The sequence below is a fragment of the Toxotes jaculatrix genome, chromosome 19 (assembly GCF_017976425.1).
Source record: "Toxotes jaculatrix isolate fToxJac2 chromosome 19, fToxJac2.pri, whole genome shotgun sequence".
Taxonomy (NCBI): Eukaryota; Metazoa; Chordata; class Actinopteri; family Toxotidae; genus Toxotes; species Toxotes jaculatrix.
The window spans coordinates 10,902,104-10,924,440 of record NC_054412.1 but is presented as its reverse complement, the minus strand read 5'-3'; the positions used below and the strand labels follow the sequence as shown (position 1 = coordinate 10,924,440).

General features: G+C 41.0%; 1 protein-coding gene across 2 annotated transcripts in view; it reads right to left on the bottom strand.

Moving 5' to 3' along the window:
- nbas (NBAS subunit of NRZ tethering complex) overlaps nt 1-22,337 on the bottom strand; it is a 141,240-nt gene that overhangs the window by 66,636 nt on the left and 52,267 nt on the right. For both annotated transcript variants that reach the window (XM_041064337.1, XM_041064338.1), the window contains exons 33-41: nt 21,918-22,031; nt 18,329-18,442; nt 16,145-16,302; nt 14,842-14,925; nt 12,656-12,832; nt 11,873-11,986; nt 10,580-10,703; nt 5,419-5,495; nt 4,406-4,543 (exon numbers count right to left, since the gene is read on the bottom strand). In XM_041064337.1, coding sequence (XP_040920271.1) covers nt 4,406-4,543; nt 5,419-5,495; nt 10,580-10,703; nt 11,873-11,986; nt 12,656-12,832; nt 14,842-14,925; nt 16,145-16,302; nt 18,329-18,442; nt 21,918-22,031 — 1,100 coding nt within the window. The remainder of the gene's footprint in view (nt 1-4,405; nt 4,544-5,418; nt 5,496-10,579; nt 10,704-11,872; nt 11,987-12,655; nt 12,833-14,841; nt 14,926-16,144; nt 16,303-18,328; nt 18,443-21,917; nt 22,032-22,337) is intronic.

The window sequence follows — 22,337 nt, the reverse complement described above, 5'->3', positions numbered from 1 at the left end:
TCAAAGGTTTAGCGACTACTTAGTCTCAAACATTCCCAGTCAACTGCAACAGTGCATTTAGAGTGCATCCTTGTCTAATAAGGCCCTTTCTGCCGCTACTCTGTTCTACAGAGGCCTCCCATGGGTAAAATATAGGCTGCTAATGATAGTGGTACAAGGGTGCAATTTGTACGAGTGAACAATTTGTACAAAAAGAGGAAAGTGAAGTCATTGGAAGTGTGGTGCTTTTCTATGATGGGGAAGTCATTCAGTCTAACTCATTATTCCAGTCAATTCAACAACAGGGAGCTGCCTCATTGGTCCGGCAGTTCCAAGGTCAGCTCCCGGACCCAGCAGCTTGAATCCTGGTGTGGTCATGAATTGAAAAGTATGTACGATGACCAAAGGCAATGCAAAATGTCACTGGATGTGAGCAAAGTGCTGTTTTATCAAGTGATCTCACCGCTATTAGGAAAATGCTTTTACCTTTTTTACTGATATAATTTCTACTGAGTTTTGTCAAGCAGAATTGAAAATCCAACGTGCATTCTTAATAAAGGTAAAAAATATTCTTTCCAATTCACGGTCTCTGTCTGAGTATATCAATTGCATCTATCTATCTAATGCATCTAACAGTGATTTGTGGTCTTTTATATTAAAAAGCTAAATATCGTAATGAGATATTCAGAGAGCCAAGCAGTTTTTCTGCATGATAAACTCTAATGTCATGCTCTGTGTGTCTGTAGTACAATTGTGTATTCTTTAAATATATGTTTGTGTGTGAGTGATCGATACTCAACTGCAGGCGAAGATAAATGGTTGAGTGGAAAATTTCAATCTCTTTACTCAGCACATCGCCGCACATTCACAGCTACAATTATGCTAAGCACAAATATTCTCACACACACAACCAAGGGGAAAAACTCACACATTAAAACATTGACAAGCACAGGTAAACAGACCTTCACACTTACATAAACACAGGCTATTGTGCAATACCGTGTAAACACCACCAGTAGAACAATTACGGCAAAGTGCGCCTCTATTTCGCAAATGAGCACTTTAGCTGTTATAATGAAAACTTCCAGTGCGAGCAAGTGGAAATCAGCTCATTTTGCCCTGGGGAATAATGGGACTCCGTGTCACTGAGCCTGGTGAGGCTCCATCATGCCTAGGAGGTGTAATCGGATGGGAAAGAAACAGATAAAGACCTTTAAAGTCAATAGCGGGTAACAGAATCAGAGGGCTGTATGTTATTAACCTGTGTGCCGAGTAACACAAGACAGCTAAACAGGATAAGAGTTTAAAAAAAATAGGGCTATAATTTTGGGAGAGAAATTTTCTTTCCTTTAATTAAAAAAGCGACAGCATTAACAGATAGTACATGATGGCAGACCTACATGGTTGCAACACCTCCAGACAAATATATTAATGCAATAATATGAAAGATGATAAGTATTATTAGGGTATAGAGTCTAACCAAGGGGGTTGTTTCTCTGCGTATTTGTGTGGGTTTTCTTCCACAGTCCAAACACATGTATCTTAGGTGTGTTTCTTCTGAGGCTACCCATGGCCAAAGCACTGGCCTCAAAACTTGAATTGGTCCCTGGGCTGCGCTGTGGCTACCCACTGCTGCTAAATAGTTATAGCAGAATGGGTGAAAAGCAGAGGGCAAATTTCTCCCCAGGGATCAATGCAGTATAACTTAACTAATGTGCTACACAGTGTATTTTAAGCATTGCTGTCAGTTTAGCTGAGATGAGTTACTATAAGAGAAGTAACCAAATGACACCAGGGTCAAAGCACCGTGTCCTGGTGTAACATTTATGGTAATGCTATGAAGATGTTGTTTTTACATAACTGATGTAGTGGTAAAAAGTGGTGATGGTAAAAGTAATAATATTACATTATATTTCGAAGATGTGGCATCTATGGTGCCGGGGGTGAAGCAGAAATTTATTATATGTGATATTAATTAATATGTATATACAGAAGATGTGTTTAATGCTACTTTTATTGCATGTTATATGCATTTTATGTGATTATGTTTTAGTACTATTACTAAACATGTTCTGAAAATAGAGTTAATTTAATTGAATGAATTGTTTCCTTCACCTTATGTTTCAAAGTTCTCTTTGCAGGCAGCTTCAGTTCCAAAAGCTTTATATTCAGAGGAATAGTGAGGAAACAGTCTGTTGATTGAGGCTTTAAAAACACATCAAACACCTCGAGAGAACCCTCAGAGAGTTCTGTTCCTATTTGCAACTGAATGACTTCAGTGGCTTGAGTGTTTGGTGTCTTACTACTTGAGTATGAAATTATGTGATAGTGACAAGAGAATTGAAAGAGCGTGAGAGTTATTGAGACACAGTGTTACTGCTATTCAAGTGGAGAGTGGGAAACACTCGGAGACAGCTTGACACACCATATCACAGCGCACACACACAAACACACACACAAGTAGACCGCCCACTGTCAGACGAAAACTGATGTAACACTCTGATGCACACGAACATGTTAGCCTGAAGTTACATATAAACACCACACACAAACAAAAGCAGGCGCACAAACAAGGCAACGCACACATAAATATGTTAAAACCGCATGTTTGGGTATGTGACACTTTTTTCTCCTGCTAACCTCATTTGCAATGCAAAGCGAGCATGCACACGTAATTCAGATATCCTGTCATACATATCTGAAATTAAATATCACACGCTGTACAATGTGTGCCCTTAAAAGATAAGAGAGAGCGAGAGAGCTAAAGAAAGCACAAGAGAAATGCATAAAGCATGCACAGTCAAGATAGTATTGTGGACGGAGAGGCCTGAGATTCGACGCGAGCGAGACAGGCCTACGGGAGGGAAAAGAGACAACTCCAAACCGAGCGTAGAAAGAGGGAGGAACTATAGCAGAAAGCGCAACATAAGGTGGATGTAAAAAAGTAGCATGAAGACACTTAAATACATACCTGTCATGCCAACAAAGTGATTCTTTAAACTTAACTGACGGAGGAAAAAAAAATGAGGAAAGGAAAGGGACATAGTGAAGGAGTGAAGAAGAAATCCAGGGCTGAAAGGTTTTCTTCCCTTTTGCTTCTATCAGTGTTAGAGTAAAAGTTGCCACTAACTCATTATTAAGAGCTGAGTGAAGGCAGGACCTGGAACACAACGATAACAAGCACTCACTCTTGAAGAACACAATAAAAGAAAAAAATCAAAGGAAATGAGAGATAAAAAAAAAAGATGAAAGGAGCTAAAAATGAAGGTACAACTGCAAGAGTGTGGAGCAGAGGAGAAAAAAACTGTATATAGTTTAAGTTAATGGACTTGGGGAACTGATTACTACCATTAGGATGGGATGTGTTCGTGTGTCAGGATGAGCGCGTCTGTGTGTGCGTAGTGTGTAGTGTTGACTATAACTGCAGCGTGTGTTTTTGTGCACAGTCCTGACCTTGAATGTCAACTGGGACACACTTATCCACTTCTTCTGCAGACCTCTCTCCCTCTTCCATTCTTATATTTCAACATTTTACCTCCCCTCCTTCCACCTGGACTAAAACCTGTGAGAGCCACAGTCCACTCAAGGAAAAGGTCAGTCATTTCTTCTCTTTATTCTCCACCAATCACCCACCGATGCTCCTGCTGCCACTCTTTTGCCACCACTATCCTCTTTTTCCTGTTCTCTCTCATATATTCTGATCTATATTCTAGTTCTGGTGTTGGTGGCTTTTTTTATTAACTTTTGAAAGAAGGAACATAATGTAACTTAAACAGCTTAAAAACAGACTTAAACTACCATTTCCAACAAACTTCATATAATCTAAAGAGTCTAAGAGCCAGTTAATTATGATCAAGTGTCTGCTATCCTGGCTTTTATAATTAAGATATTGTTTAAACTCTAGCACTAAAAAGACAAACAGTTCAGCCCACTGTTACCACTGTGATCTTGTCAAAAGCCACCTGCCTTTACACACCCACCTGCCCACTTTTGCTCTGCTAGTTCCTTCTACAAATTCTGTAACAGATGGGTGACCAGTGTTTTGATGTGGTATTACTGGCCCCAGCTGAAAAATGTTCTGCCTAAAGAGATAAAACCTGAACCAAGCCTTTTTAGATTTCAAGAAACTCCTTCAAACACCGACCTGCTCAAACCAATGTTGGGTCCGCTGTCAGCCCAGCTTTACCGTTAAGCTTGTTTGCAGATTCAGTCTGTATCTTTTAAGTCTTGTTTTTTGGTAATCGTTACTTTATCCACTTATATTTGAGGTGGGAATTTGTAGCTTTTGGTGTTTAGAGAATCATATCAACTACAGGAAGGATGGCATATTCAGCATAATACCCTGTGAGTTCATTCACTCAAACATGCACACACACACACACACACACACAGTCCCTCACACACAGAACTGGTGCTCCATGCTAACCTGGTAGAGAGTGTGGTTCTTGTCCTTGAAGCAGGGTTTGAGGCGGGAGTAGATCTGCAGGGAGTAGTAGTAGGCTGCCAGCTGGAGCGACAACGCTGAGTGACACTGTTTCTCAAAGCACCTGTTGGCATCCAACACCTACGTGTACAGATGGACAAATGTAAGAAGAAAGTACAAGAGAAACTGTCATCATGGCATTTTAAATATTAATTTTATGTCGGCTGTGAGAGAGTAAAAAATATAAAATATTTTATTGTAAAGAAACGGTCCCATTTCCTTAAAATTTGTCCACAAATAAAACAACAGTTAAAAATCATAAGTTCAATGATCAATAAATCACTGGTTTCAGAAAAAGAAAATCTGTTTTCATGGTGCCGTACCAACCCATGCAGAACCCGCACAGTCAGTCAGTCAGTTTGTCAGCAACGTCACTTTAATACGATTGGAGCTAACAAGCTCTCCAGGAATTGTCTATGTAATATCCACTCCAGCAGTTTAGTGTTTCACTGGTGATGCGGCAAGTGTTAAGACTCATGAGGGATTTTCACTACCTCCACTTGAACACAATCTACTGCTGTGTTTTCATTTTCTTAGCTATCAGAGTATCAGACTGTTATTCTGACAGCTGGCGGGGCCTGGCACGGCAAACCAGTGCAGGAGCAACAGAATGCGAGTTGGGCATGTTTATAGAATGTGTGAACGCTGAGCGAATTGAGGGAGACGCTCAACTATTTGGAAAATGACGTGTATTACGTGAGTAACAACATAATTGTGGTGACCTTTAAGTGCAACTTTGCTTTTGACACACTGATGACACAAACCGTCGACCACAATAGCTCAACTAAGAACATAAGAGATCAATAGAGGATACATATCCACTCAGTCATTTGTCAGAATCATACTAAAATACAATCACAGTTACACTGTTACTAAGACCAGAGTATGTCTGTATGCATGTCTAAAATAAAGCTGTGTGTATATGTGTGAAAGTGTGAGACTGTGTGTCCACCTACCTGAGGCAGGGCCAGTAAGTAGGACAGAGCCAGCATCATGTCCCTAGGAAATGCATCATTGGCCAGCTGCAGCAAAACTGGAAAGGATGGAGGGATGGTGAGAGAGAGAGAGAGAGAGAGAGAGAGAGAGAGAGAGAGAGAGAGAGAGAGAGAGAGAGAGAGAGAGAGAGAGAAAGAAAGAAGAAGAAAAGACTTTAACTAAAACACTGAGGATTAACAACCAGCCCTCCCCTCTTGGAAGACTCTCATCCCACATTTGTTGAATACAGACGACAGTGCTTGTCAGAATACACTTCTCTGTGGGCCACACAAAAGAGAGAGAAGGTAAAAATAGAGGGAGACGAGAGGAAAAGGGTTGGTGTGTGTGGGGGGGGGGGCGTTCCAAAGTCTAACAGCTCCATTAAAAATCATTAAAAATCCCCCCCCCCCCCCCCCCCCCCCCACTACTGTGCGCATGCCTGCGTGCGTGTGCTTGCATATGTTGAGTACAAAAGTGCGTCGGTTGTGTGCACCTGTGTAAGTGTATGGTTTCTTGCATAGAGAGTATTTATTATTCAAAGAGTAAGTACATGCCCACTTCTAATAAGTGCTCTCCAGATGAGTCTAAACTTCATCTAAGTGCACTTTTAAGTTGAATCCCCTGAATGCCAAATTGGCCTATGCACATCTATCAACAGCACAGACAGGAAGAGGAGTTTGATTATAAGAATCAAGAAAGGATCTGTGTTTAACTGGTTTTGACTTGTCTGTCCGAACCAGTGATCTGGCCGAGCCCATGATGCTGACTGGGTATTTGCAATTTATGACTAAAGGTTTCCCCAAACCATTAATGGCTGTGTCCCAATTCTAAAATACATTCTTACTGTATACTATATATTACTTTTACAGTTCATTCTCAACCTTGGAAACAGTAGTTTGACAAAAACAAACCTAACTCAAGGCCCACTTACTCTAGCTATGGAAGAAATCATAACAGCCCACAATGATTTTGATTTAAAAATGACAAAATTAACTTGTTCAACCTTCTTAAATGGGAATATTCTGTTTTTCTTACCCCCCTTTAACCTGAATCTGTCTTGGTTTTGAATTGCAAGACACAATATCACATTTTTCACTCTTTGCTGATCTTTAACAGACCAAACAATCAGCTGATTAAGCGAGAGAATAACTAGCAGATTAATTGTAAATTAAAATAATCATTAGTTACTGTCTTCAACAGTTCTGTCTCCATGACAAATGAGCAGGCTCCAACTGCTGATGAAAACCACGCGATATTGGTTGAAAGCTCCAAAAGAGGCTTAAGGTGACTTAAAGTTGGGATTGTTTTGTCCAGTTGAATATTTATGGCCATTATTTACTGTTTTTGCACAAGAAATGAATGCACTTAATCATTTTGTACTAACAGGAAATTATGCAAAAAGTGCGCCAACGGACACAATTCAACTTCAAGACGCCACGACCAATTAAACCTCAGAAAGAGAGAGGAAAATGTTTTTCCACACATTCAAACATTTTCTCAAGCCGCGTCACCACCATCTCCAATTAGCTTTAATGTTCTGCAGCTGTGAGAAGCTGCACTATTCATTTAGTGCATTGCATTGTGGGATGATAGCGTACTTCAACAGCACAAATTTTAAAAAATATATATATATATTGAGTGTACCTGATTTTGTCACTTTTTGAATGTGAAGACAATATTCTCAAATCCTCTTTAGAATTAGTGCGTAGTATGGAATTGGGACAAAGCCCATGTTTTTGTGGTGCCTCTAAGGCTGATGGGATTTGGAGTCTAGACAGAACTTTGGGCAGAGGGATAGACTTTTATCCCAAATTGTTTGCCTCGAGCCTGTGACCGTCTCACACACAAACACAAAATCACACTCTCAATGCTGACAGAAAATATTTCAATTTACTAAACGAACACCAAACACTGTAAACACACAGACTCCCTCTGTTAATCAGCCACTAACTCTCTCACTCACTCTGTGAAAGCAGTGGGAGAGAGCAGAGAGAAGCAGCAGCAGACAGAATCACTTTGTAGTCTCAGACCCAAGGAGAACAAAAGCCTGTGTTGGTGATAAGAGCCTGAGACAAAATGGAACAGACAGAGAAAAGTAGAGCATGGACACTGGGAAAGAGACAGAGGCGGGGGCAAAAGGGAGGGAGACATACACACTGCAGAACAAAATGCACACTAATATGCATACGTGCGCACACTGGGCCAATACCTGACACATACACTTTGGAGGTTCAGCGTGTGCATGTGTGAGCCGGGGTGGAGTGATGCATCAGTTTAAAGATCTATAACAGCTCTCTTAAACAGAGTGCCCACCCTCCTCCTTTTCTCATTTTTTTTCTCCCCTCCTCTCTTACCCCCCGGGTTTCAATGAGCTACACCTCAGAATGAGCTGATTACACGCCTCTCTAAAGCTACTGATACCATCGGGACAGGAATTACCAGAGGGGTAAACACACACACACACGCACACGCACACACAGAATAGATAACCCTGATTTAAAAAGCATACAGTATTCCTGCTCGTGTGTGTGTGTGTGAGAGAGAGAGAGGAAAACAAGAGAGAGTGATAAAGAGACACCACGTAGAGGATTGGGTGCGTGAGACTGGGCGTATTTGTATGCGAGTGTGTGTATGTCTGTTCACACACACATACACACAGCCCCCACCCATGCTCCTGTGTCAGCTAAATCGTGGACATTGTTAGCAGGGTGGTGAGACAGTGACTTATTACTGCTTCACCTGTGCAGGCAGTGTGAAAGACAACTGGTTATGGTCTGGTCAACGTGTGGCCAATGGCAGAACTCCATGCTGCGCATGTGAGCGCAAATAAGTGTGTCTCTGTATTTCCACACACCGAGTGCTCATGTCTGCACCTTACTCAGCTCAATCCTATCGAGTTACTTTCCACTTGTGTCATCATTAATTACCTCCAGCTTATCTGGAGCAGGTGAAAAAAAAAAAAAAAAAAATCAATGTATTTATTTTCTTAAAGGCCATCTCCTAGTCTGTTTTTGAGGACAGCAGGCGTGGCGGGCCGATACGGGAGTCATTAATCGAAGGTTGTTATCGGACGCCTTGTCGTCCAGACTGGCTTTTCTCTTTCTCGACACGTCGCACTCCGCTCCAGCTCCGAAGGGAAGGTGACTTTTAAGAAGAGAGATATTCATTTGAATGACAGCAGCACAGAGAGAGAGAGAGAGAGAGAGAGAGAGAGAAAGAGAGAGAGAGATAGCTTGGATCTGGTGGAACTTGAGTGTGCGCATGTGTCTATGTGTGTGAGAATGAGAGAATGTGTGTATGCATATCTAAACGTTGGCCCTCCATGGTCAGAGTGTGTTGCCAGTGTCCATGTATTAGTATTCAAACACACTCACAGACACACATACGTTTGCTCTTTATTTTTGTAGTGGCATTGATTTTGGCGAGCTGCTGTGATCCATCACACAGCATAGCCTTGATGTTTTGACTTGATGCTATCTTTCTGCTATGGCGGCAGTGACACGTCATTATTTACTGTTGCCGTGGGGATACATTAATTAATCAGTATGAGGCTATTCTTCCCGTCTTGTCCCCTAGTCCACCACATATGGGCTTCCCTGGCTAGACGGATGAGAGGAGAGAAGAGGGCAGGGTGAGGAGGGGAGGCGAACCAATGCCACAGCTTCACTGAGATGAAGCACAGAGAAACGGTTAGAGTTAAACTCTCACTGACTCTTAGAAAGCACATTCTGATTCACACATTGAAAAAAGAATAAAATAAAAGCAGCATGTGAAACGTCTGGAAATTAAAGGAAGCCTTAAATGAGCATAAAATATTTGAACTACACTCACAGAGCGCTTCATAAGGAACACCATACAAACACTGGGTAGTTCCTCCCTTTGTTCTCAAAACAGCCTCAATTCTAGCGTTGATTCCACACTATGTTGGAAACATTTCTTCGAGATTCTGCCCCATGTTGACATGAATGCATCACATAATTTCTGCAGATTTGTCAGCTGTACATTCATGTTGCCAATCTCCTGTTCTACCACATCCCAAAGGTGTTCTACTGGATTTAGATCTGGCAACTGGGGAGGCCGCTGAAGTTCACTGAACTCACTGTCATGTTCATGAAACCAGTTTGAGATGACTCAAGATTGTCCTGTTGTGACAGGAGTGGAACCCAACATGGTCTTCCACATCGGGTCCCACACCTGTCAGCCAGCGAGTGAATATTAAACAGCCTGGGAAATAAACATGGATATTTAGGAGCTTATTTCCATAAAACATCAGAGATCACACTGAATGTACACACAGTTTTGTCTCTTGACAATTCCAATAATAATTAATAGTTCATTTAAACAACTTGATCAGTCCCCAGAAATGTTCACAACAATGAGAATGTTGCTTTGTGCAATTGTACTACAAATGGAATGCAAGAAGAAAAAAAAAATGCGGAGCCGCAGATGGCAGACAATATGGTCTATCTGTTCTGCAGCACGAGTTCAGTTTTATTTCTATCACACCACACTCTCAGTCAAGACTGCTTCAGCAACAACATGTAAAATACTTCTCAAAGAGTTTTGAAAACAAGCTTACTGTAGTGTATAGCAGATTTTTGGGAAATCGGAACTGAGCAAACTGCAAGACAGTGACTCAAACTGAGCATTAATCGATCTGGAACAAAGTCAGATCTGATTCTAAAATCCCTCTCGCCTTGGTCAACCAATTCAGGGTTAAAGTCAGGCTTAGTCTACCCAGAATAATGGTTTAATATACAAGCCCCAGAATTTCTCTTGCATCAAGAAAAAGGACACACTACACTTTCTTCATTTGTATAAAAGTGTGTTTTTGTACTTGTACATCTATCCTTGTGAGGACCAATTTCAGCCTAGACCTCACAGAGTGAGGGACATTTTGGGAAAATGAAGACATTTTGGTCAGTCTTCACAACTTTAAAGGGCTGTTTGAGGGTTAAGACTTGGTTTTAGGGTTCAGCTTAGAATTGGGTTTAGGTTAGGTTTAGGCATTCAGTCCAGATGGTTAAGGGTAGGGTAAGGGGCTAGGGAATGCATTATGTCAATGAGCGTCCTCACAAAGATATAAGGATAAATATGTGTGTGTGTAACGGCGTGTCACATTCGTGGGCCTTTTCTGCTTACCCTCTGTAGCAGGAAACAGGGTTTTTCCTTCAGTTTTGGCCTCGGCCAATTTGCTGGTTCTCAGCAAAACCTCCGCAAAGTTTTCCTGAGGCATGTTTTTGTAGGACGAATACACATCTTGACTCTACAAGAACAAATGGAGAAGAGAAAAAGACATGTAATACATACACTGAAGGAATCCCCACAGTATGGGCGCAGATTAGAAGATGACACAGGGAGATGTGATTAAGGTGACTGAGCGTCTTAATTCCCAGGAAGTCAGACAGATGAGAGATTGAGTAAACAAATGATCTTCAGATCCGAATAAAGCTTTTCAGCACCAGGCCTTCTGATAATTCGTTTATAGGATTCTTGGACACATTTCTCAAGTGTCTGAGGGGTGAACAACGAAGTTTGTGCTCTCGCTGGCCTCAGAGCTATCGCTTTAACACAGAATGTTTCCTGTCTATCTTTACCACTCTCACTCTATCCATCTTTCCGTCTTGTTGCATTTGTCTCTCTTTCTCTCTCAATCAGCCTCTCCTCCCGCCCCACTTCCTTCATTGAAACTGTTAAGGTAAAAAACCAATCCCATTGATCAGCTGGCTCATAGACAGATGGACGTGGGGAGCCATTATTGGTAGGTGGATGATGGAAGATGGATGAACGCTGGAGATGGAGCGGAGGAAAGGATTTGGAGAGGCCTATTAAAATGTCATGAGAAGAGATGTATCGGCCTTCTCTGTTTCCCCTCGCGTCCACTCTTTTAGCCATCCACATGATTTGTGTCTCTGAGTAAAAAGCCCAGTCATAGCCCAGGGCGACAATTTTCTAGGCATAAAGGTCAAACTACTCCTTTTCTTACTTTTGCTCTTTTCTACCCCCATAACTCCCTCTGTCAACATTCTTTTCTTTTGGTTTTTTATTATCCCCCCATCTAATATATACAGTACCACTACTGCTAGTGTTTTATATCTTTTGCCATTTCTCTAATTTTGGTCACAATCATACCATCAGTCTTAGGTTTGTCCTTCTTTTTCTGGAAAGTACTGCTCCAAATTGCTTTTAGAATTAAAAATATTTACTGAAATCAATATTCATTTGGTCTCAGCACTGTTTTTGAAGGAATTTATAAAAAAAAAAAGAGAGAAAAAAAATCTAATTAAATGCCTTGAGTCATAAACCTACTCAGGCATTTTTGTTATAATTTAAGAAGGTGTCCTGAGGTAAAAAGGGAGGAATAAGGACAACAGAAATGTGAGAGGAAGATAAAAAATAATGAGCCAAGAGCCACACGGGTCTTAAGCCACTCACCAGGTCTACATAGGGATCCTCAATGAGCTCCTGATAAAAGGGGCTACAGCCTTGACGCTCCAGGTTGGAGTTCTCACAAGCCCCCTCCTGACTAGTGGCTCCTGTGCCGTGACCCTGTGGAGCCATCAAAACATCATTAAACTTTCACAACATGCCCACAGCAGTGTCATCTCTCTCTGTCCCACAGCTCACATCCTCTCCGTTTTTCTCTTTCCTTAGAAACCTGTGACCACGAGTGTCACCCCTCCCCACCTACCCACCCAGCACACACACGAACTGTCAATCTCCGCCCTGGTGACCACCGAGCCAGTCCAGCCGCCAGCGACCGCCAGATATTGAAATATTCAACAGACGAGCCAATTAATTATGCAAGAGATGAGCTCTTGATTGCTTGTTTTTGAATGAAGCCTATGAAGTCTGTGGGCGGGGGTGTGTGAGGTATGGGGGCACGGGCAGACATTTCATGCGCACATACACTGTGCAGCTCAGGGGTCAGTGGGGTTAAAAACAAGCATTAAAACAAATACATCTAGAGAAATTGCACTGTTGGCATTGTTGGCAGCTTGATCGTGCCTTTCACAGCACAGTACTGATTATGAGTTCATAAACATACATTTATCAATACAACACACAAAACCACACACATTTAAACTCACATGGTTTGTAGTTAGTTCACTCATTAGGGTTTAGTTAGTTCACTTTATTGTCCCTAATGTGGAAAATTGTCTTCAGCTTCAGCACCGATGTCATAAATTAAAAACAAGACAGTCAAAATGTTCTTACATGAAGCGGCCGGAGGTAATTGAGCGATTCTTTCCACCAGCGGTGGTCACTGACTGCGGTCAGCACAGCCTTGGTTGTAAGTCCTGTAGTAGTCAGCACTTCCATGGTCTTAGCTGTAGTCCTGTGCAGAAGGTCCCCCGCTTTACCCACAGAGGATCCCACAGTGGGAGCACAGGCCTACAGCAAGCAGGTGAAAGAGTGGTGGAAGGATGGACAAAAATGTTATTGTTAACTATGTTAACATGTTATTCTAATACGCCAGTCCTCTGTCTTGGCAGTAGTGGCCACAACAGAAGTCTTTGCAACTTGGATTTATCCTGAATTAGTAATACAGGATCCTCTGAACACTTCCTTTTTCCAAATGAAAAGCATTATCATCTGAGAGCTACATCTGTATTGTGATATTAAACCAAAATTTGGAGCTGAGCACCCTTGAGTACCAGTGAGGCATTAGATATGGTTGTGGTTCTGTTTTTTATAACAGTAGGTACTTCAGAGGAGCACTTCAGCAAGCACAGGGCTCTGTGTGTTTGTCAGTTTGTTTGTGTACTGCTTAAGGGAACTACAACAATCCCTGCATGAAAGACATTAGAGTGTCACACTGGTAAAGGACTGTGGAGTAGGGGGGGCAGATTCATTACACTCAGCAGAGCTCTGTGATTTTTCCTCTCAGACAGAAACACCTTAAAGAAAATAGAATTGCTTGTTTCTTACAGCAAAAGTTCTATATTTTGGCTTATGTGCTTTCTGGTGTAGAGTTTGATGAAAAGATCGATAATACTTATCTGTCTGTCAAATATAAGGCTACAGCCCTAAGACTGAAAACAAGGGGAAACAGGTAGCTTGGCTCTGTCAAACAGCAACAAAACCTGGCGACCAGCACCTCTGAAGCTCACTAAAACTTTTTTTTTTTTTTTTTTAATAATTTTTTTTAAATGGCGGGTTATATGCTGGACTGAGTCTTGGCTCCGAGCAGCTATTTCCTGGAATCTCAACTGTTGTCAATGACTCCCACGACTAGAGAAATAGTCTGGCAAATAACTCACATTAAATGGTGATTTGTCATTTTTACACTTTGGTTTTTGTACAGATTAAACAAACAAGATATAATGCACTGATTAGAGAATGTCAGAGATGGATTCTCTTACCTTTGGACAGGGCTAGCTGTTTCAGATAAGCTAAGCTAAGCTAAGTTAACCTAACCTAACCAGCTGCTGATTCAAGATTCATATTTAAAGGCACAGACATGTGAATGGTATTGACTAAGAAAACGAATAAGCATATTTGCCAAAATGTCAAACTATTCCTCCAAAGCAAAGCAGGATTTTGTCAAATCAACATTAAAGTAAAATCAATATTTGCCTCTATTGTTCAGCCATTCTGAGAATAATGAAAACTCAAGGACCAATAAAGATACCTCTTTCACAAATAAAGAGCTTTTGTCATCTTTAAAATGAACAAAAAATTAACAAGTGAATGGCGCAGTGGGATGGGAATTACATTCTTGTTGTGCTTTTTGAAAGCACACCACTAATTTCCATGGTATGTTGGTTACTGCACAGTTGAAAGGGATTTTAAAACCACATTTAGAGGGTCAGTGGGCTGGGGCCAAATCGTTTAGTGCCTTTCATCAATACTTTATTTGGCAGGGGATTCAGGGTCAGGGAATGAAAGGAACCCAAACACGCATACACTCAAGACATTAAAAAAAAAACCCCAGAAAACCAAAAAAAAAACACACACACACACAAATAAATGCACCCCCAGAGTGCGCACACGCACATCTAGAGGGCTTAAATATATACGGCTGAGGAGTAGTGACATCAATACAACAATAAAATGACAACAGACAGCTTCAAATGAGCACCCATCCGCACACAAAGGGGATGCAATGCAAGTCATGAAACATTAACACCCACTCAAGGCATCATAAAGCTGGCAGTGCTGAAGGGAAGAAGAAGGAGAGGCATAAATAAAACAAGGGAGCCGAGCAACCTTAACACTAGATTTATACCTCATCAAATATGGAGTAATAGCAAAACACACGAATCCAACAAAAGGACAGAGACACACCCACAAAGGAATAGAGAAACATTCAGCTCAGACAAAGAGCAGACATACGGGAAAACACGTAAACGCACAGAAAAAAAAAACAAATTATCACATGAAGATTAACACACACAAACCTTCACAGAGTCTGTCTCGTCTGCCTCTCGCCCACTCTCTGTAATAACAGGCTCCATTTGATAGTTAACTGCCTGATACAACACCTGCAGGACAGAAACAAGGAGGAAGAAGGATAAACATGAGAAGGGATTTGATGTTTTCTTACATAACCTGTTGTTCCAGCCAAAAAATCTGACTGCTTATATGAAAAAATTGAAATGTGGTTACAATTGGTCGAATTGAAAGGCACAAAGCTGTGAAAGGAGGGAGTGTTCACCATCGTTTTTTCTTTCGAGTCGGTGTTGTTTTGGTCATTGGAACAATATTTAGCTGTAGGTAGAGAAAGAAAATCTGCACTAACGGCTAAAGAGCTCACTCTTGTGACCCTTTAAAGCAAAGCTACTACTGACAAATTCTCGCCATAGCTATCTTAGTTGAATACTTTCTAGAGACCTGATAAGCTGAAACTCCACTATTTTAATTTAGAGAAAAGTGTCTAAAATAAAAATTAGTTTTGTGGCACAAATATTTTTCCTACCTTGTTAATCATCTTGCCACCCCTTAGAATTATCATGCAACCTTGTTCCCTTGGTTGCGGACCACTGTTTGACAAAGTAAACACTGTATGGTCATCTTAGATCAGTGGATAACTTTTAAGATAAAACACCTGATACTAGCCTCATTAGAGTCCCTTTTTGATGTCTTTCTACACCAGTATGAAAGGTTCATCAGTACGATCTCCAGTCCCATTTGTAAACAAATGACATTAATTTGTCTACTGGTCTGCTGTTTTGTCAGTTCTTTCCTATATTCATGAAACCTTCTTCTCTCAGCCACTGTTTCTTTGCCTGAGATGCTTTGTGCCACAGAATTTTTGAGGCAAATTGGACACAAAAATAGCTGCAGACAAAAGGTAGTTAGTAACCAGAATTACACTTGGGTTTAACAGATTTTGTCTTATGTGACAGTAAACTAAAAAGCTTTGTGTTTTGGACTGTAATTGGACTGCATTTTGAAGATGATAGATTCCTTTGCAATATGAATGCTGCATTACAACTTCTTACCTTGTAACTGCCATGACAAAAAATAAAATAATTACCACAGTGATAACTTTCCAAAGTTGCAAAAGCATGTGTCAGGGTATTATGAAGCTCTTTGCAGTGTTTCTGGCGTCTGAGAAACCTTAAAACTTATGGATCTACAGTATTTACTCAAACTGGAATTCAAGACTTGTATTGCTTGTATAGTCTCACCATCACCCAAAGCAAGACAATAGAAATCCATATTCATCAGATCCTAATGGAAGGTACAGCAGAGACTAACCTGACTTTGCAGGTCACTGGAGGCAGCCAGGAGGCCGTGGATGTTGTCCGGGGGACAGTGGGTGAGAGAGAAGGCTAAAAGCTCCTGCCGGGCCTCCAGGTTTCCGTAGCCCTCACACTGACCGAGCAGACTGCACACCTCCCATGCTGGACTGTAACCTGGAGGAAGAACAGATGGAGGTAAACAAGGCAGGGAGGTTAAGTGCAGTGAAATCTAGCAAGGGAGGCGAGATGGGGGGGGTTGGCGGCTTTGAATTAAAGTGAAAATGAGTGCGGGAGATAACAGCAAACGCGATAAAAGAATCCATTAACACATCATGCAGCAAGAGAAGATGATACGCAACATGAGGTCAAATTGTCAAATATAAACACACAAATTTACTCTCTTCTCACACAAATAGAGACAGAGGTAGTTTTCAGTTCTATCAGTGTCCTTCCATCTCTGCTAACCCACCCTGAGTCCTATCAGACAGACGACCAAGGCCTAATGATACACAAAATAGAGCATACACTCATATTATATGAAATCTAGGAATTTGAAGAACACAAATGCAGAGAATATAATGCTGAGATGTGACAATACAATAAAGCGTAACCTTCCAAGCCCTTGGGACATTAATACACATTTAAGCCTGCAACACGTTTCCCCTTGAAGAAAAATATCAGCCCGACGCACTGTAATAACTGCGCTACATTTGTTCCAGCTTCATCACAGTCAAAAACCAACACACCGCACTGACTTCATTCTTACAAACAGATTCAATTATTCCCACTGCGTTCTCAGACAGAGAACACTGGTGCTTATCTGATTACACCTTCTCTCTCTCCCCGACACTTTTTTTTCTTTCTCATTTGCACTGTCTACCGTTACTCAATGCTGTGGGAAGACTCTGTGAAATTCTATTCACTTTAATTCTTCTGTGGCGTAACATCAAACGGGGGTCAGGCAAAATATCATTATCTCAGTGACCGCTTTAAATCCCTTCAGGGAAAGTCTGAGGAGAGGACGGAGTAGAGATTGGAGTATTATTGTGATATCATACTCCTTATTATTGTTCTTGTGCATGAGCAGACACAAAATCCCTCCATGGATGTGAGAGGCCCAGAGCAAGTAATTCTCAAGTGTTTGGATCCATAAAAAAACCATTACAGACACCAACTTAAAGTGACATCAAAGAGCACAAAAACCACAATGTAGGTGGTAATTATAGAACAGATGAAGAGACACCTGTGTGGTTGCCACAGGCTCTAATCATCTTTGGTAAATTTGGGATTTTCACCTTAATTGCAGTTGGTTTCAGTTTAAGTTTATTTCTTTCATTCTGTAGAATGTGCTAGTTGAAAGTAAATTACATGCAGTACTCCGTTCTTTTTTCTTTTTTTTTCTTGACAAAGCAGAATCTTTTCCACTTTTAACAATCGTTTCTATCAGTAATGACATCAACTCTATTACTTCTGACTTCTGGGACTCCTTTAGACGTAGCTTATCGTGGATGAGGCAACCAGGTTTTACGGAGAGACTTTTCAAAAACATCCAATTACCACTTTAACCTTATTATCTGAACCATTTATTTGGTGCCATTGGCATTTCACCTTTGATGAGCATACTGGGGCACACAAAGATATTTGAAATGTCATCAACGATTATAATTTGGGTGGATTTACTTTAGGGCTCCACTTAGTATCTAATCCACTTCCAGTAAGTGGTTTAGATACTTAGACTATACTGGGAGGTTTAAAGGAACAACTCAACATTCTGAAAAATATGCTCATTGGTTTTCTTACCAAGAGTTAGATGAGATACCACTCTCACACCACACACACCAATGTGATAAAACTAGTTAAGTGAGTGTTAGCTTTAGCAAGAGCTTTGCTTCCATGACCTTCTATTAACTAAGGTCATGATACTGAAGCTAGTTCGCTGCTCACAGCTGTTTGCTGACAAACAGCAAAATAGAGCGTATAACACTTTGATTCTGGTAGAGCTTGTCATAAGCTGAGGAGGGTGCAGCTGACTTGTGTAAAAATTGCAATAACTCACCTAATGTTCTAACTGAGAAAAGTGGCAGACAGGTAGGAGGTATGGTCACATTAGCTTCTCCACAAGCTTCAGTGCACTTTGTGATACTTCTGTCAACCACCTGGCTGCGTACTGCTTCACAGTTTTTCAGTGTCATCTACCTACCTGCAGCCATGAGGTCCTGACAGTGGATGTAAGAAGCCTTGAAGTCCAGACATTGGAGAGCTTGCTCTGCCAGCAGGGTCAGGACTTGGCCTTTTCGCGTGGCCTCGTCATCTCCTGGACACGCAGACAAAGATATTCATTTAGGCAGACATCAACACTGGAGAGGCGCAACACACAAACATAGACACGTTTCCCATTTTAAAAATGTATTTTTTCATCTTGAGAAATGTCAAGCTGTCATAGCCAACACAGCAAATCTCATAATCCTGCACATCACATATAACATCTGGCTTAATAAACCTCTTATTAAATCTCCACCTGACTACACTCACACATACACACAGGCTCAAAGTTGGAATGTAAGGACGTCTAAATGTATTAGCAGCACCACAGACCAAGCCCGAGTCAACATATTAATCGGTGTCTTGAGTAAATGAGGTTATTGCCGTGTCTTTTCATCTCAAAGAGGGAGTATGAAATATTAAAAAAAAAAAAAAAAAAAAATTCTCGCTGTCTTACTAAACAGGAATAAATCTCAGTTTGATATCTTAATGTTGATGGGATCGGTTGGGGTGTTAACATTCATGTGGCGACTCGGGACAACCTTTGATCTCAGTGTAGGCTCAATAAACAAAAAGGAGAGGACAGAGCGATCAAAAGAGGCACGGGCAGAAACAGGACTTCTGAACAAACCTGTACACTGAAGATCAAAGATCAGCGGTTGAGATGAAGAAATGCGATGGTACTGGATTGGTATGTGTGTGTAAGTGCGTGCATGCGTGGGTTTGTGTGCGGAGTGAGCGACAGATAGAAATGCAGTGTTTACAGCGAGGGGGGGAAAGAGGTATTGGTCAAATATTTTCAGGGTGACTGGTGAAAGGGTGTCTTCAAAAGCTGTCACGACCTCAATATAGATGGCTTGTGTGCATGTGTGTTTGTCAGCACGCCTTCATTCACCCTGTGTTCTTCTAGACCAAATGCTTTTATCAAGCCATCCTCTGCCCTTTTTTCAAGACGATCTAAATCATACATCTTGGAAATCCAATTGAAGTCTTTACCTGTCCTTGATGGACCAATCAAAGGGTGGGATGAAAAGGTGAGGAATGTCAGAAAAACAACAAACAGAAAACACTCAAGTTAATAAGCTCTGACTACATGTGATCTCCGGAGGCTCTTTACTGGGTCATCACCAGAATCCCTTCCATGTCAGCACAATTTAATTCTCTTTTGGAATTTCATTCTCATTGATTCATTCAGACAAAAACAAGTTTTTTCTTACCCGTTCCCCATAAGACTGAATGATTTACAGAGCATTTCTGTAGACCAAGGCAGGAACTAAACCCTTAGGGTTTTTAACCGGCATGCTGGTGATACCTGCATTAAATATTCACCACAGGGCCCTGGAGCTATGCGCCCTTCAAAAGCCTCCCCCCTGCATTTATTTATTTAAAAATTTGTTTATTCCTCTTCTCATCTCCCTCTGCCTCTTTTTTTTCTGAAACCACACAGTGAGAGCTGCCTGCTGACTGAAAGTGAGCAGCTCAGACGCAGAAATGCCACAAGGCCGGTTAGCAGGTTTCCTTTAGCTATTTGACAGGCCTCAGACAAGGAAGACAGAGTGAGCTGCGAGTTAAGAGACAGAGGACAGAAGACAGAGGAAGGCAACAGAGCCACAGAAGGACACAGAAGAGGCAAGCTCATATTCTTGAAGAGAAGAAAGAGAAAACAAACATGGAGACAGACAAAACAGAAATGTTCATGTCATTTGGGAAGACAGGATGACATCTTGTTTTTTCCATTGAGTTGTCAGTTTACTTTGGTCACGTTGGGGAATTGTGGTTGGGGGTTGAAAAGGTCCCAATACATAAAATATGGACTTTTTTTTTTTTTTTTTTTAATTTCATGAATTTCATCTAAGAAATTCATGAAGTTGTGAATTTTGCTGTGATACAGTTCTGCAAACTGGAATCCCAAATGGGAGATGCAAGAGCTCACACAAAATATATAATATAATAAAATAAATTAAAAGTAGGAAAATTACATTTGGAATTATCACAAGTAGACTGATGTAAAAAATCTTTCTCAGTCAGGAGTCTCTAATCACGGTAACTCCTAAAGAGAGAAATATTTAGTTTAAAGAAATGAAATCTGTTTACTGAAACTACTCGTAGATGAGGCTCGTCAGAGGCTTTCTTGGCAAGTTTTGTGAGTGTGTGATGCGGCTTTAAGAGCCGAGTCCTCTTTAAGTGTAAGTGGTTCCAAAGTGCACTGAGAATTAATCCAAAAAGTGTTTTTCAACTTTCCTTCTACATTCTCTACATAGGCAAAGGGCTTGCATTGAAATCTATCTTTTGGTCGAATTTTACTGTTAAAACTTCTTTTTCGTGCATTCCTTCTCGACAATCACAGCTCTGCAAGTGGTACTGAGAGGCCAATAATCTTTCAGATATTTTCTGTAAAATAGAATAAAGAAAAATACTCAAAAAAAATAGACTTAAAGTTTGGAGTAACTAAAATCATTATTACAACAACTTCTTTTTAAGAAATCATACTAAGCTGAAAGCCTCCTACTAGCATATGTCAGCATTAAAAGACGCTGGAGGATCAATATTTTTTATCCGTGAGTTTTTAAAGCAACATGAGGTGATGAACACGGCTCCAAAGAGGCCAAACACTGTATGCCTGGATTCTAAGTACAACAAACCCAAGAACTCCTCATTTTTTTAAACATGGAAAATTCACCAGTCTCAGATAATATGTTACGGCTAACATGGGGGTGAAAACTGACCACAGAATGAAACAGTCAACAACGGAGTCATGTAAACTTAACAAATCCTGGTGTACAGAAACGACTTAATGGCTTAGTACTGAACCTGTCCCGCACTGTCAAAACTATGTGAAATTTGAGCAAAGGAAAAAAGGTTTAGAGAGCACACAAAGTAGTGTGTCTGGGGAATGAAACTTGCTCGCTCCTCCATGGGGTGTGTGTCTGTGTGTGTACTTGTTCATATATCCCAGTGGGGACTTCAACTTGAGTGCACACCGTGATGAACAATAATCCATGGGAACTCATATGGTGAAAATTGAAATCGCTTGATTTTAGGGTAAGGCGTTTATTTTTGATGGTTAAGGTTAGAGCAAAGGGCTAAGGAATGCATTATGTCAATGAGTGTCCCCACCGGGATAGTGGAACAAGTCTCTCTGTATGTGTGTGTGTGTGTGTGTGTGTGCGTGTGTGTGTGAGTGCTTTAGTATGGATTTTTGCTTGCAAGCGGCAACACCGCTCATGAAGATGAATTTCCCTCTTGTGTGAGAACTGTCAGTGCACTCGCTGAAAGTACCCACGCATGCTGGGGTACATCTCTGTGCCTCGTGTAGGCGGTCCTTTCTCTCTTAATCTCATGAGCTATGTCATGAAACTGCCATCGGAGGAGAGAAGACTCTTGTTCATTGAGTGTTAATCTCAAACACATTTTTAACATAATAAAATGGAGAAAAAAAAGGGACGGTAAAGATATAATGAGGCCAGTGGAGATAATGAGAAAAATGACTTGTTGTGTGTCACTGTGTGTGTGTGTTTTTTAGGTACCTGCCACTCGCAGAAGTGAGGCCAGATTCAGCAGAGTGGTAGACTGCTTGTAGGCTGTGGAGCAGTGGGCGATGCACTCTTCTATGAGAGACAGACGGTCTGATCGCAGGCGCACTGGGAGGGAGGCAAGGAAGACAGAGGAGGAGGGGTGTCAGACATGTTTTGTTTCTAATTACTATATTCGAGTTACAGATGTAAACACACGTACAATCCATAAAATAATCGTTAGCTTCAGTCCTAGAATAAAGCTTCTTCTCTACATATCATGTGTGCACATGTATATCTACTGTGTCTCTATCTGATATGTATATAATGCTAATTTTTTTAGATAGGTTTCAGACTTTTTCATAATATGAGTTCAAGAAATAGAAGTTGCCAAACAAACACATTTTCATATTTTTCTAAGCTTGCACTGAAAAC